At 30.5% G+C, this 17682-nt stretch overlaps 1 protein-coding gene across 1 annotated transcript in view; it reads left to right on the top strand.

Annotated features, from left to right (window-relative positions):
- Positions 1 to 13771, top strand: part of LOC134706851 (ceramide synthase 6-like) — a 34429-nt gene extending 20658 nt beyond the window's left edge. Inside the window, exons 8-10 of the mRNA XM_063566167.1 lie at positions 1645 to 1751; positions 2402 to 2561; positions 13444 to 13771. Coding sequence (XP_063422237.1) covers positions 1645 to 1751; positions 2402 to 2561; positions 13444 to 13656 — 480 coding nt within the window. The 3' untranslated portion in view covers positions 13657 to 13771. The remainder of the gene's footprint in view (positions 1 to 1644; positions 1752 to 2401; positions 2562 to 13443) is intronic.
- The last annotated feature ends 3911 nt before the right edge of the window (positions 13772 to 17682 follow it).

Genomic DNA, 17682 nt, shown 5'->3' on the forward strand with positions numbered 1-17682 from the left:
GGGGATTTAGCGCGCGACAAGAATTTAAAGGGTTACAATTTTAGCGACTTTTATGTGAGCATTGTTTTTTACTCTAAGTTCTCTTCTTTTTTCTTTTGGTATACTTATGATGAGCTGGTAGGCCTTGATTTCTTTAATTTGCATGATTCTTGTACTGTTAAATTATAAAATTGACAAAATAACTGAGAAAATGGCATTTAAAATAAAGGATTCAGAGTAGAGATCCCTTTTTTCCCACTCCAAAGACCTTCTTATCTATGAACCTTATCTCAAAACACCTAAAACCACATGACCTAAATTAAGAAGGATGAAGACAGATTTTGATTTAGTCAGGCTTACTGGTCTTATAAAAATTGAGAAAATGGATAAAATTTGAGTTATCTTTCTTTGTATTCAGAGGTGTTCTTACCGGCGGAGGCTTATACAGTAACACAGTAGAAGTGTATACAAAATGGCGTCGATTTTAAATCAACAGACACACGATGTCTGGTGAATGGTCTGGTTTCAAAAAATAAAACAGATTTCAAGTTAAACGATGTTTACTTGAGAGTTCATTACAATTCTTATCTTTCAATTACTTATGATTTTGCTGTGGAACTATGGCAAATGTTGCAAATTGTGCTGAAAGGCTGTGCTATATACAAATTAATTTTGAGGACTGTTACGACCCATTAGGTAATCTGATTACATACAACTACTAATTATGACACCTGTTGTGACTGTTGATTAGCGTAGGGTCATTAACTTGTCATAATATGTCCCCAGGTAAAATGATTGATTTTTAAAATTTATCAAAATTTACAGAAAAACTTCAAAATCGGTAAACAATAATTTTTTCGGGTATATTTGTTGAAAATCAGGATTTTGAGTAATTTTACGATCCCGATATCGGGATTCGGGTTGAGGGGTAAAAATCGGGATGATACCGCTAAAATCGGGATAGTTGGCAGGTCTGATTTACAGTTTTATAAAATTTTGGTCACATAATCTCCCTGTAAAATGAAAACAAATGCCGTTTTGAAAAATAGGGGTCCATGAACTCGTTTTCAAATTAAATCAGTTTGAATGATAAAAATCAGTCGAAAAATGCATCTTTTCCCGATATGTCACAGTTTGACGTCGCGAAAATAACATTTTACGTTAGCAACGTCATTACCTTCCCTGTAACTGTATCGTATGCCCTTAAACAAATACCTTACTCTATAAAACTTTCTTATAAAATCTTTCCTACATAAAGTGATTGTGCATAACTTTATTATATTCTTTTATTTGAAAAAAATGTGTTTTACACAGATAAGCCTGGAGTTTGTCACATCTATATAAAAGATAGATAAGGTGTATAAACTTGTGAGGTGTTAGTATCTGTACTGCAGGGCATAGTTTATCTGTTAAGAGGCTCTCACAGATACTTGCTTTGTGTTTGTTTGTATAAAACAGCAAGCATTATTGAGAAAATTGATTTTTTTTTAGATCAGCCTGAAATTTCAATGTTTGTTAATCCAGTGTACAGCTTTTGCATTTTTAAATGTGTGCAATATTTTCTGAAATATCAATCCATATGTTTTGAATTCCTAATTACTAAGAAACATTTACCATGGTTATACAAGCCCCAATGAGAATAAAGTTTAACTTATATATTTTCAGATTGCAAAGTGTGCAAAGTATGCTGGATTCCAGAAATTATGTGATGCTGGTTTTGCCATCATGGGTATAGTTTGGTTTGTCACAAGATTAGTTATATACCCTTTCAAGTAAGTTAAACCCTTAAGGAATTATCTGGAATTTCCTTTTAGCGTCCCAAATTGACAAGTCTTTGGGTGCCTTATTGTGATCTCTTTGTCTTTCAGTCTGCTTTTCGATCTTTTACATTTAGTTGAGATTGCCACCATCATCTGCATGGAAAATGAAAAGTTTTCAAAATCATCCATTTAGTTCTAATATATGTGTTAATATCATTATGTTATATTTTAACTGTTCTGGTGTTTAAAATGGCTAAACTATATGATTCATAAATTACTCACAGCAGGTACTCGCAGTTATCTGACAGCTAGTTCAAATCCACTAACAACTAATAAAAAATCATGCATCTTTGACTAAATAATCAATCAGTACACATCCAACATCCAATGGATTTAGTGTAAAAGGTCATAAACAGTCAGAGAAAAACATGACCTTGTGAAATGCCAAGATACAGGTATTGACAGATAAAGATCCATGAATGTGTATATGTATATAACATAGAAGTAATATTTAGTTTGCTTTTAATTTACTGATAACAAAATCAATATTTATACCAATAAAAACATTATTCAATAATCTTATTACAGTGTTGAATTGCTTATTTTGAGTTAACCATTTTTATATGCTGTTAAAGACTATTATTATTGATCTTTCTTTACAGGGTATTAAAGACATCTTGGTTTGAGTGCAAGGAGATTGTTGGAATTTATCCGTCATTATATGTTTTTAATGCAATGTTGCTGGTTCTACTTATACTGCATGTATACTGGTTCAAGCTGATAGTTATTGTAGCATACAGAGCGATATTTAAAAGTCACGAGGTAAATAATAATAATTTTTCCTTAAGCTTTTTTTGGTTGCACTTTTTACGCCCGCACCATAGTGGAGGGGGCATTTAGTTTTACCCTTGTCCCACTGTACATCTTAAAATTGGTCTCCGTTCTCTAACTTAAGTTTGCCTTAACTAAATTTTATGAAACTTAAACACAATGCTTATTTCAACAAAATACAGATCAAGTTTGAAATAAGTTGCATCACTTTTACCATTCTAAAGTTGTGCTCTTTTAATACAAATGAAAAAATTGCTGGATTTTTCATTTCCGTTCTCTAGCGTCAGTTTGCCTCTACCAAATGTTATAAAATGATACACACTGCTTATTATCACAAAACTCAGATTAGGTACCAACTTGGGTAGCGTCACTGTTAAGGTTCTTGAGTTATGTCCCTTTATTTCATTATATGTAAGCAGGGACACATTCCCTTTATATTTAGAATGAATCTTGTCAGTGTCTAGGGCCTGCCATTAGTCAACAGTGCCCTATACCAATGACTCTGTCTGTCTGTCAATCTTTCCATCAGCACCTCTATTTTGATCATATGTCGAGATTGCTGTAACCTTTTTCAATATTTTTTTTGCCTTTTGCTCATTGTTTATAGCTAAACTAGAGGTCTCATTTAAATTTTTTTAATTAGGAGAAAGAGTAAAGTTGTGATTAAAACATTGTTTTTCAAAGAATAAATTACAATTTTCCCAAATTGATTTCCTTTGTCCTTTTGTTGTTTATTGACAACTGATTTTTTTTTTAGGTAAACACCTATTTTTGTTGATCCATATTGTGCTAGGATTTAAGGAATGCTAATAAATACTATAAAACGTGCCCAAATAGTTTTCCATTCTTTCACTTAAGTGTACCTCAACCAAATGTTATGAAACATACACACAAAGCTTATTACCACAAAACACAGAACAAGGATGAATTAGGGTGGCATTAGTTTTAGCTATAGAGAAAGGCCTTTTTCAAATTGAAAAATGAATGATTTTTTTCCCCATTCCATTACTTAGTATGCCTCAACCAAATGTTATGAATCTTACACACAATGCTTATTACAACAACTCGCAGATGAAGATTGAATTTTGGTCACATTATTTTTTCTGTTTTAGAGTTATTCCACTTTACAATAGGAAAATTTGCTCCATTTTTTTTTCCTCAACCATATGTTATGAAACTTCTACAAAATGCCAATTACCACAAAACTCAGATCAGGTTCCAATTTTGGTTGCATTTCTTTCACTAAACTTGAGTTATGTCGCTTTATAACATTATATGTATCTGTGTCCCATGGCCATGTTTCCTATTTATATAAAAATATTTGATATTTAATTTGGGTTGAATTGATTTTAAATCGAACTGTGTTAAGTTCAAGGTAATGCAACATTTGAAATTTGAATGGGACAAGGATTTATAAACTGCTTGCAATTTTAATGTAAGCACCTGAGACCTGTGACAGAGTCTTCTAGCTATAGTCACAATTGAATATTTAATCATTTCCAGCTGGAGTTTAGACCAAATATAGGAGTCTTTTTTTTGTGAACTATATATTTCTCATTGTTGCAACATGATCATAAAACAGAAAATAATTCATACCAAAAAACAACAATTATCGATCATAATGATTTGTTTTAATAGTTTTAAAGTAATACTTGAATATGAACTGCAACTAAATAATTTGAAGAAAATTTATTGTTTACAATCAAATGAATACATCCAGATTACGTTCAAAATTGTAAGATACGCTATGTCTGGGAAATTTGCAATTTTAAGTTATTGAAACCATGAAGTTGTAAGCTTTGCCTTTCACAAGTTTTTATTCCTTGTTTTACAAAAAAAAGAACAAACTTCTTTTTTGTTGATGCAAATCACTGATCCTGGTTTGTAACAAAATTACCAAAATAGCAAGAAACGACAGTGGAAATCTTTCGACTGGAAAAAATTTGACTAGGTTAACAGGACAGCTGAATTGATGTTATCCTTGACTAAGATGGGCAATGCAGACTTGACATTGAAATTGTTGAAAAAGACAATTAATGATATATATAGGTCTATTTACTATTCTTTACAATTAAATGTAGGAAAAAAAAACTTTTGATCATGACATGCAGGGTTTTTCCTTGTGGGAGTTCTTCCATCTTTATGGAGATCCCTTTGGCTTATCATACACTGATTCCAAATTTTCATAGAAGCTAGTTCATTTTATGAAAGAAGGGAGGTAATTAGATATTCTCAGTTTACAAATGTAATTTTTTGCTTTATAATATTGTTTACTTACGCTAATTCTGTAAATAATGGTCATGTGTTTAAATATGGGGCCAGGTAAATTTTAAGACTTAAAATAGGTATTTGCTATTTCCGTGCTAAGCATGCCACATTAAGGAATATGAGCAAAGACTGACTGGTGGAGTAAGAATAAAGTGTTTGTGTGGGTTACCATGCTTTTTTGTAGATTGTTTCCTTGTCCATACTTTAAAATCCTACATAGAGGGTTGGGTCTTGTACAAAACAAGGTGAATACTATGTTGCATATAAATATTCTCCTGAATATGTATTTTATTTGCAGCTAAACATTAAACATCAATCCTTCATCAACTTCCCAAATAACCCAAACTTTGTTCACTAATCTTTTAAAGCTATCTTTTGATCTTGCAGAGGAGACAGGATAACAATTTCAATTTCTGGGTTATGGCCTTGCGCCTGTACAGCTTACAGTGTAACTTGAGTTACAGTTTTAGAGTTACACAAACATTATTGCTAACTAAAATAGCAAAGGGGGAATAATTTCCTTTATATTTCTTCAGATTGCCTCTGTCGAGATGACTGAAACCTCCTGAGGATATAACACACTACTGTGAAAGTACTTTAATTTGTGGGTATCAATTTTCGTGGTTTGAGCAACATTTACATGTTCGTGGGTTTTTAAATTCGTGGATATTAGTTTTCTTAAAAAAAAAAATTAAAAAAAATTAAATCCTTTAGACACGAATAGTCTGGATTGAAGGAAATTGCAAAGTAAACATTGAACCGTGTAAATCCTAGTGACAACACTAATTAACCCAAGATAAAGTGATCAACAGATTAGAGACCATGCAAGGTGTTAATTTGGCCATAAACATGTCACCTAAAGAAAACAGCAACATAAACAAATGCTATAAACGTATCTTAAATTGTCAAATGATTTTTATCCTAATCAAGCCCAGCATGAAATTATTATTTCCCACGTGTACGAAAACTATGAGGATATAAAATGAACACTTTATCATACTAGCATATCAATACCGGAAATCTGACTTTCATCATCAAAATTATTTTTTATGAAAATTAAAAGATCAAGTTGTACAGGTTAGGTTATTAAAGATTAAATGAGTATAATCTTGCATGCAGGTGTAGTTCTGTGACTGCTATTACCGGTAAAGTATTATCCGATTTGGCGTTATTCTTTATATCGTATCAGTAGTCAAACCTTTGAGTCAAACCATGGAAGTAATATTACTTCCATGGCCGAAGTAATATTACTTCCATGGTCAAACCTATATGGGGGTCTTTCTTGACTTGGTTTGGACAATGGTTGTTTTATTTCGTTGGACACTTAAATTCGTGGATAGAGTCATCCACGAAAACCACGAAAATTGGTACCCCATGAATAAAAGTACTTTCACAGTATTTAAAAAATTAAAGTTGCTGACATATTTCACTTTTAATTAATTGACTGTTGACTGCTTAATCTTTCACTTTTATGAAGGAAATAGCATAAGAACATCAAGAAATACAGTGTTCAGGGAAATACCTAAAACTCTTTCATAGAAAGTGTTTCATTAAAAATGATTAGGTTTAAAATTTACAATAATAGAAGATTAAAAAAGGGGAAGTAACTCGAAATTACTTCCAACCGTGTTAGAAAATTCAAAGAAACAAATATTTACATGGTAACCTAAGCCTCAGGTTACACAAATTCATCTACAGTATCTTGTTCAACTAAGCTGCTAAGTGAAACCATTTAATGTTTTAAATTTCTCCTGAGTGAAATCAGCTGTTATAAATTTTGATATTATTTCTAAAAGGAAGTGAGTAGGAATAACAGTTCATTCTATGTAAGTAGAAGAGTGGTTACTTCACCGTTCAACCAGAACAGTATGCCAATTTGTTTATCCTGAGTTCCAATATTTCAACATGATCAAAGATTGCAGACTTGCTGATTACATTACTACTTCCACTGTCATACAACACTTTTAACAATTCAAGCATGTGCCATAAACCATTTAGTTAATCACCAACTTTTGTCAATAATTGTTTAAAATTGCTGTATGATCACTCTTTACCTTCAGTAATTGGTTTAATCGATCCTCAATACCTATGACAAAAAAATGATAAAATGAAATGTCCTATTACGACATTAACACCTTCAGTCATAGTGCATTAACCTTGAATGTTTTGCATATTACTCAAGTATTGCCATTTTAACTTCAACAATTCCATTATATTATACAAGTTACAGAAAGGCAAGACATATCTCTGTTTCAACAGTTTATTCTCAAATGGGACTTAAACGCAACACTTTTCTAGCATGTTGATTTATATATTGCCAAACATCATTTTACTGTGTGCAATGTATGTGCCAATGCAGTGATACAATGAAATCTGTATATATATATATAACTATTTGTTTCTGTGAAAAGCACCTTTAATGTCTTTATCAAAAGCATGAAATGAAAGATATTGTAACTTAAATGTGACAGAGCAGCAATTTCATACACATATCAGTAATAATCTTAATTGCAAAAGGTCTATAAACTGCTGTAGGAAAATGATTCTGCTCCCAAAGATCCACCCTAATACCAAATTGTGATATCATTTACTTGATATCTGAAATCTAAGATCAGTCATTATAGACTTGACCAAGGTTACTGAAACAAAAAACAAACTCAAAGTGACCTTATTTTAGAGACTGGATTCTTTATATTACATGGATTGAGGAAAAATTGTACTTTCTTGGAGATTTGATTTCATGGTTTTTACAAAGTCTGCATATTAGCCATTAGAAAAATTTGTAGATTGTTGCATTTTAAATTTGTGGTTTACTGAAACTTGTAAAAGCCAAGAAAATGATATACTTTTGGTAATGGTTCTTATATTTCCTAAGATACATTGTACCACAAAGTTATATAATTGTAGGTCACTGAAAATTTGAGAACTGATTTTGTCTGTTAAACTTTTGTTTTGCGTGACAGCCATTCTGTAGTGATGCATAGCAATGTTTTCTTTCTTCTTGTTACTTTGGTGTCTGAGTTACACTATGTTAATTCACAGATCAATGAAAATGCCTGGACAGAACTCATCCAAAACTCCAGGACATGAAAGTGTACACCAGCTATCTTAGTTTATTTTTAAGTAATCTTGTGGTTTCTAATCCCCTATAAAAAATACAGCCTTTGCCATTTCTTCTATACCGGGTACTTATATCAGTTTGAATTGCCAAAACTATTTAACGGCTAGAATTAAACGTTATTGCAAATTCAATCTTCTACTGGACATAGTGGAAAATTGTCCAGATCTCCTTATCTATTTGAAGTTGTGCACTTAATATTTTGATTTTTAATCTGAACAAATTTTTAGGTTTCTATACCAAAATTTAGACTTCACCAATTCTGCTTATAGTATTATGAAGCCTTATAAACAATACAATGCATGTCCTCCTTGAAATATATCTTCCTTTTCATTGGAAGCTAATACTATAGATATTTTTTCAAATTTTTGTGCTGTCCTGTAAATTTTCTGTGTCACAATGCTTATGTTGTTAGGTCACAGTAAGAATTGACGGTTTGGTGATGTCAATCAACCTTGGGTCAAACCTTGTAATTAATTCATATAAAAACATTTTGAGATTGGTTTGATAAACTCCCCTTGATGTATTTTAAAGTAGTTAGGGGGTCTTAATTAAAATCCAAAGAATTTTTTAATAATTTGTCAAAACTTAGTTTATATCATGCTTTTTTTTTAAATAAGAAAAAAATTGAGTCACTGGACTCACTATCATGGAACATAATAAAATAAGTAATTTCCTAACACATTCTATTGTAATTTTTTTTTTAACTTATTTGAATTATCTCCCTTTTCATTTGAGTTGTCTCCCCTTATAAGGCAAAGTTGAAAAAAAATTAATCATATATTTGTGAATATCATAAAACATGTCATTTTATTAACTTGAAATGTCTAACAATTAAATCACCTTCTTCGCCTTAAATTTGCACATTCATTAAAGATCTACACTGATTTTTATCTGGTATTTCAAAATCCAAGATGGAGGAAGACACCCAAGCTACTATTAAAAATCTTTTTATATTGAAATCAATGAAATATTTACCATGTGCCCTTCTTGTCAGCATTTGAGAATGTTAATGTACAATCATTTGTTGAAACATATGACATGATCACTCAGTTAATATAACAACTGTGTATATCAGTGTAAAAGTGTGTGTTAGAATTAAATCTGTTGTTGCCGTACTACTAATGTTTGTTTTGATCAGTTTATAATTGATTGTTATTTTTATTTGCAGGACAATCAGGTGAGATAGAGAGTAATATACCTACCTATCTCACTCACCCACATTTAAACTGAGCACTAAAAATTCTATGTAATAATGGATTGCAGTGTTATATTAATCAAGTCTTTTTACATATTTACAATAGTTTTAATATTGTATAAGTCTTTTTATAATTTAAAATTTAGATGATTTAGTAAAAAGTTTTTAAATTATGGGTGAGAAGATATTTAAGGGATCATTCATACATTGAAATCATATGGCATGTTTAAGTTACTCATTGACTTATTCTAGAAATTTGTTACATTTTTTAACCAAATCACATTTTTTACACTTCAGACTGCTTAAATATAAACTAATAATACAGAATACCAAAACAATTATTTCTCTCATGTTTCTTGGTGTCATGAAATATTCTGCAAGTAAATTCTAATACTTTATTGGTATTTGGTGCTTTTCCGCAAACAACATGGCATTCATGAGTAAGAACAAAGACTGGTCTGCACAGCAAAGCAGGTTTCATATTCATATTAAATCAAATATGTTTTGGTTCCGATATGCAAGTAATATTGGCCATTGAATAGTAAACCTAAATTCATCTATACATGTATTACTTTATGGCAATATATTTATGAAAAGAGATGGATAAAGATATGTTTTACATGATTGTGACTTTGACAGTTACTATGGATTCAATTATTTTCATGGGTACCAGATTTATGGATTGAGTAAAAATGGCATGTTTGTGGATTTTGGTTTCATGGTTTTGCCAAAGTCTGCATACAAGCCTTAAATACTTTTTTCAAACATTGGTTGATTTTTTAGTTCACCTTTACCAAAAATGGTATCCCACAAATGATAATGAATCCACAGTATATTAATGTAAGAGATATCGATAGTCTTGATACAAAATACCTTACTGAGGTAGTTTGTATTTTCCATGGCATTGAATACTAATAATATATACATATATATATGAATATGTGAAGAAGGAACAGTCATGATCCATTTTAATTTAACTCTTCTTCTTGAATAATTATTAATCACTAGTATATTGTGTCTGGAAATGTATAAATCAAAAATAATGGATAACTGTGGTTCAGAAAGAAATGGAGCCATCTTTAACAACTTCTTATTCCCCAAACAATAATTTCTTTATTTGCTTTTTTTTTTTTTAATTATGAACTAAATATGGAGCAACTGACAACAGATTATTCCTGTTCTAGTAGGAGATACTCTAATATCTGCTTGCCTAATTTTTAAAAAAAATATTTAGGAGGGGGGGACTTGTACGAACCCCAGCAAGTCTTAAAAGGCTGGTAGTCATTAGATCAATCTAGGTCTATTCTATCTCTATGAAAGCAGTTACTTAGATATGGACCTCTAGTCAATGCCATTCTTTTGTTAAATGAATTTTAAGTTGATAATATTAGTGTTGACCTTTGCCACTAAACACAAAAGGTAATTACTCAACATTTCTAGTTCATTAGATCTGTGCCTAATGCAAAATACATTAAATGAAGTCCAATTTCACCAAATTTCACTGGCCACCTTTGTCGTCAATGAGCATGATGCATAAACCAATAAAAGGTCATTCTTCTCTGACTATTGGCAAAACCAATTTCTATGAATATGCAAAATCTTGCATTTTTATGAGGTGTCAAACTTTATTTGAAAAGTCATATTGATTTACAGTACAAATGTATATAAATGATCCCTTTCTTTTCTTCCTTCTCTACTATTAGTGGCTCAGTTTGAATGTACAAATTGTATTTAAGATAATATAGTATTTGACAAATGTTTCATATTTGTATTGTTCTATATCAGTTAAACCTACCAGTAGATATCTCAGATTTTTGATGGTTGACCTTACCATGTTTACTATGGATGCTAATAGAATTGGACATTTATGCTGCTAAATGAGATATATATTTTAAGCCGTGGATGAATCTGTATTTACAAAAGTTGTCTTGAGAGTTTTTTTTGTTACTGCAGATATTTTATTTAGCATATTTCTAGCTTTTAGTTATTGTCAATTTTAAGATTTTCATTTTGGCATGAAAGCCAATATGAACTATATTTGTCATGGAAGAATGTTTGGATGGTCTTTTGATTCCCTATTTATCTCTGATTGAACAGTAGTCCATAAATTTCTGATATACATTTATATATGCAAATTACCAGTTATAGTCTTTTTATCCAATACAGTATCTAAAAAAAGTATAATAGGTAGACTGAATATTTAAACAGCAAAATTTCAGTGGAGTTGTGCCTACAATACAATTCAAACCCATTTTTTTTCCTTATGCTTATCTTAAAAACATTGATTGATAGACATAAGCAGAATCAAGACAAGATGATTGTTGTCTACAACTGTATATGTAACACCTATTGTCTTGTTGCATTGTATCATTTTTATTTAATAATGCAAGGTGAGTGAATAATCCATTCTTCAGGATATTGTGCTGGTGTTTTGTCTGTTATAGTGTAATGAATATTAACAAATCTAACACATGAGCTTTGTTCAACTGATTTTTTTTAACTTTATATCGAGAAACTTGAACTTTCAAAGGAGTTAAGGCTCCATATTTACAAATAATTAGTTTGACGTGCACAAAATGTGTAGATTTTTTTTTGCATTAGGAGCATTTATAAGTATGTGGAAAATAAAATATAATGAATGTTGATGGAAATATTTAGGGGGAAAATTAGTATTCATTTAATTTTCTTACAAATGAAATAAAAATTTGCATATTTTGACACTCTTTTGGTCACAAATATTGTCAATGCGTGCTTATACCAAATAGGTTTTGACATAAATAGTGTTGTTCATATAGATAAACACATTAGTTGGTATTTGGAGATAATCCAAATTAAAGTTGAATTGTAATAGTAGTAGTGTCACCACTTGTTACAATTTGTTTCAGTGTAAAAAATAAGCTTAATAATCCATTTATAGGATCTAAACCTTTCACAGTCAAAATGTCAGATTTTTTTTGATGTAAATGGATGATAGTCCTAATAGTTATCAAAGGTACCAGGATTATAATTTAGTACGCCAGACGCGCATTTCGTCTACATAAGACACATCAGTGACGCTCAGATCAAAATGTTTGTAAAGCCAAACTAGTACAAAGTTGAAGTGCATAGAGGACCCAAAATTTCAAAAAGATGTGCCAAATACGGCTAAGGTAATCTATTCCTGGGATAAGAAAATCCTTAGTTTTTTCAAAAAATTCAAACTTTTGTAAACAGGAAATTTGTAGAAATGACCACATTATTGATACCGAAGTGTTGACTACTGGGCTGGTAGAGGTACTGACCTAGTGGTATATAAAAAAGATATATGTTCTTCATGCAAGAAGTGTAAATCTTTAGGCATGCCAAGACCAAAAGCCTTAAACAAGACTTTTGTTTTATTAGTGTATGTAGTTGTAAATATATTATATCGTTTCGATATTATGAAACATTTGACCAAAATTAATATGAAGCCAGTTTTGGCATTTCAACTCAATTGCCAATCACAGAAGCAGGTATAGAAACTGTTCCACTCAGTCTGTGGTTCCATCATTTCAACTGATCTTGTATAGAAAACTGGCATCAAAGTTTTCTTGGCTTCTTTGCAAATGAATGATTTTATATATAGTCCTGAGCTTGATTTTGTTGAGTCATATGTTATACAGAATTCAAATATAGATTTTTTTGTTCAACCAATTCCTATTTACTGATAGTTCAATATTTTATAACACTCATTCCAAGTTTTCGCCAAATGTTTCTTGCCTTCAGTAAATAGGAATGATCACTTATGCATTAGTATACATGTTGCCTCTGACAATTAATTGTATGCAGTTATGCAGGTCTAGACACAGTATTTGTCTTCTCTGATTTTAAAAAATAACATAGATAATTTTAGTGATAGTTTAGGTTAGTTTTGATTTAGTTAGTAATTGCATGAATTCCTTCCAACAATAAAACATAGGAAATCATTGTCTCATTTTTTTGTGTGTGTATAGCTAGGATTTAATTATGGCTTAAAATCAATTTCACTCAAAATAACTGATTTTTTTATGGAACTATGGGTTTTAGACAGACCCTTCATGAATAGTGTTCCTATCCTGACTTTCTTAATGTTTCTGCTCCTAAACAACAAATGCATGTTTGATTCATTCCATCATTAGTAGCCTAGACTTCTTCAGTGCCTCCAGAAACTGACATTGGATGCTTTTCTCTATGCATTTACACTGGTTTGTATGGTAAATTTTAGAACAGTCACTTGTAGATTTTAGCCGATATTTCTTCTTTTAAATTCTGTGTATTATTTTTGTTTTCAGGAAATCACAGATATACGGAGCTCTACAGAAGAAGAAGTTAGTGAAGAAGCAGAAGTTGACAGTAATAACACAGCTTCCTCTAATCATATAGCCAATCATTATGATGGACAAAAACCTTCCAAACTTTTGTCCAGAAATACAACTTCAAAGGCATCAGTTGATGACTGTTTACCCACCGACCAATCATCAGCCTGTAATCATACTGATAAGTGATACTCAGTGCCTCAATAAAGGTTGTGAAAAACCTTGTCAATGACTTGATGACATCATATATGAGTCTGAATGTCAGGTTTATATAATTCCAGCTGGAGATAAATCCAATGACAAATTTGTATATAATGATTATGAGATTGGCACATTGTAAATATCTTCAGATTAGTCATTTGAAACAGCACTAATGTCATTTAATTTAAGAAACATTGTTTTTTATTATTTTAAGATTGTGAAGAAATAATTTTTTATCATGATGTATACCTGTTTTATTTTGCCTTAATGCTTATTTACTTTCATGAAATCAGCATTACTGCTTTACTTAATTGTTTTTTTAGGCTATATTGAATCCTAAAAACAAAAAAAGAATCCCAAATTGTATGATAGATTAAGTGAAACACTGTCACATAAGTCTATTATAGTCCCCATTGTTTAAAGAAACAGCATGAGCTTTAATTTATGACCATTCAAGTGTTAATATTTATAATTTTTCCTCTGAAATATCTGTGTCATTTGAAACATTTATAGGTAGAAAACTCCATAAGTTTGTTTTAAAATCACTTACCATTTGGCAAATAAATGTAAAAATGAACACTAGAAGCAAAGTTTGATTTTGGTTTGTTATATTCAGAATTCCATTCCTACTAAGCTATATATTTTCAAACAGGAAAGGAATGATGCTTTTTAGACCATCCACAGAATATCCTCAATTTCATGCATGTGCATTGGATGTCATTTGTGGTCATGGCACCTAATATCCTGATGTTGATTTTTGTTTGATTGTGGGTATTTTTCTTTGGTTGACTCATTATAACTTTTTTCACATATCCCTTTATCATCATATGTTCCAATTGAGATCACATTTTAAAATTTGGTTACGAAAATTCAAATTAAACTTTGCTGGCATATTGAAGGTAGATCTATAATAGAAATTGATCATTTAGTTCACATCAGGTGATGAACCATGGCTTCCTGTGATAACATTTGTTCAAATGGATAATTATTCAGTTTATTCTGTGAAACTGCAGGCAAATTGTTCTCTTTAAAAAGGTTTTAATTAGAACAGCATGTACCAAAATTCAAGATTGCTTGCTAATAGGATTAATGCTTTGCTGCTTTGGGCACACATATTTCCTTTTTACACTGTGTTAAGTCTGAAACAACAAGGTGGAATAGATTTGAAAATTTTAGGAATCTAGGAGATCTTGAACAATAATTCATTTTGATTTGATAGCTTTAGGCAAGGACGGCAATACAGGCTCATGTGAACCTCTTATTTCAATTTAGATTTTATACATTTTTGATAAAATATTTATCATTTTTTTCTTTAACTTTTTCTTTGAATACTTGTAAGCATGAACATGATTTATTGCCATTGTTGCAGCCTTTAAGAACAATTAATCCTGAAAACACAGTACTACCTCATGTTAAGTTGTCATCTCTGCAAACATTAGTTTTGACTGTAGAATCACAAATGTTTTAGTGAAAAATTTGGGATTCGCTAAATTTTTTCCTATCCAAGGTCAGTGGTTTTCTCTGGCTACTCCACGAATCAAAAATGGCCACCACAAAATAGCCGAAAAGTAGTGATTAAAAGTGGTGTTAAAACATGAAAAATCAAATCAAATATTAAAATTTTATGAACAAGATGGCACTGTTACTATTTCAAACAACTTACAACCTTACTGCTGCAGGAAAATAGTACCAGCATTATAAGACTGGGCATTTATAAGACTGGGGGCATCATTAATATGGTCTGTTCTTTCACCTAATCTTCATCAAATGTTCTTTGCTGCTTGGAGTAAGCTTACTACAATTAAAGGTCTTAACATCATAAAGCAAATTAAAATCTTTTAAAGGTCCTGTAGAACATAAGAATATTTTTTTGAATTTTACAACCTTGACAAGAAACTGATGTGTGGTCATGATTTAGCATACATACAACTAAATTCTTAAAAAAAGAAATCCTTTCATCATAGAACTTGTTTAAAAATACATTCATTTTTCATTGAAATTAATATTGTATAGCTATATGTGCATTTATTTAACTTAATATTTCATTATTGTTTTCATCTTTTTTATTTTGATAATCATTCCTAATAACTATTGTTTTAACACTTATGCATCATATGTGCTATGATTTCATGACTTGCCATTATTTATATGTTACCATTTTAGTATTTCCAAGGTTATAGGTACTGTTAACACATAACTGATATTTGGTTTATACTTGTTACAGATATGACTATGGTTAACAGTAAAGCAGTTAATTAAGGTACATGTAACACAGCATTTTTCATGTGAAAAAGACCTAAAAAAGACACAATGAAAAAAAATGGCTAAAAAGATTTTCCTTAACTTGTTAGGAAAAGTTTTTGTTTATTTATAAATGTCTAAACAATTTGCCGTTTTATTGTCGTTTTTTTTTTAGTAAATTGATTTTTTTTTTAACTTTGTTGACTTTCACTGTAATATCTGTGAATATTAATAAATTTTTGAAAGAAATCTGTTTTAATGAAATGGGGATAAAATATCAAAAGGAAAACTAAAAATATTTTGCATTATATGTGATATGCACAAAAGAATAAGAAATTTCATATATTATGGAATTTGTTAAACTGTATTTAAATCTACCAGTGTTCAGGATAAGACAAACCCTATTGTAATATTTGAAAAACAAAATAACTCTTCTATCTGAAACCAACTTTTATAACATTTTTATTGCTTTGCCTGTTAAGACAACATGTAGACTTGTATGACCACTTATAAGATATGAACAATACATACCCTCATGTGACTACTTAAATCATATGGAATGGCCAATTGTAGTCAGAGAAGAGTTTTTGGGTTGATAATCTGAGCAGAGATACTTATTTAATGGTATAAGTAGTATAGGCGGAGAAGGAGGAGGATACAAACAATTTAGTTTTAAAATAAATTTGGTCCTTCAGAAACAAATTGATAAATAATTACTAAGATACAACAACATAGTTTAGGAAAGTTTCAATATGGCCTGCTTGTCACACTTAGTTGACATAAGAAAAAAACCCAGTATGGTATATCAATGTTTTCTGTAGTATAACATAGATCTGTAACATTTGGGACATGTTTGAATTGTTAGTGTGAGGCCTATATCTCAAAGATCCAAAATGATAACTCTTTGATAGTGGGTCGTCCCTCTCTAGGATGCATTTTTGTGATTTATGTGAATTTAGTTGATCACTGACTGTGAAAATGTAGGCTCCTGTAGTATGATATAATATATGTGGTTTGGCAGGTGGTTTTGTTATAAGTAAATTGAAGTATGGTAAAAAAAAAATTAAAGTAAGATTAAATTATTCTGGTGGGAAAATGGATATTAGCCTAAATTTGTGTAGAATTGTTATGGTAGTAGTGTCACCACTTGTTACATTCTGCTGGCATAAAACCAGATAAGTTATTTAGAAATATTGAGAAAAAGTGACAAATAGTGTAACACTTTTACCTTAAGTTATTTGGGCTATGAAATAGCCTGTATGAGATGACCAAACAAAGTGGTATTTTAATGTAAATATTGCATGAGTAATGCATTTATTATATCGGATGCAGCTTGAATCAAATTGCAATATCACTTGTATACCAAAAAAATCTATGATAAATGCATTATATGTATATCTGATAAGTCCAATACATAGGCAAAATCTAAAGTTGTCTTGAGTAGAAAAGTTACAAAACACAAAGTTTATTAAAGTGGTGTCATCATGTTTTTATGACAATGCTGGTCATTGAGTGATCTTGTGATCTGTAAGGAATGCCTTTTATGATATTATAACAACTTTGAGATGCCTGCTACCTGGCAGACTTACTTTTGTACAGTATTATCCTACACAGGTGTGTTGTTTTACTATTTAATTGTTATTGTTGTGTTCTTAGTTTGTAACATAATTGTAGGACATTTTAAAACTTGTTGTACTAATTGTTGTTATTTATCTGCTTGTTGACACTATATTCAGAAGTTTAAATGCTCAGTTCACTTATTTTTCTGCAATT

Source organism: Mytilus trossulus, chromosome 2 (genome assembly GCF_036588685.1).
Source record: "Mytilus trossulus isolate FHL-02 chromosome 2, PNRI_Mtr1.1.1.hap1, whole genome shotgun sequence".
Lineage (NCBI taxonomy): Eukaryota > Metazoa > Mollusca > Bivalvia > Mytilida > Mytilidae > Mytilus > Mytilus trossulus.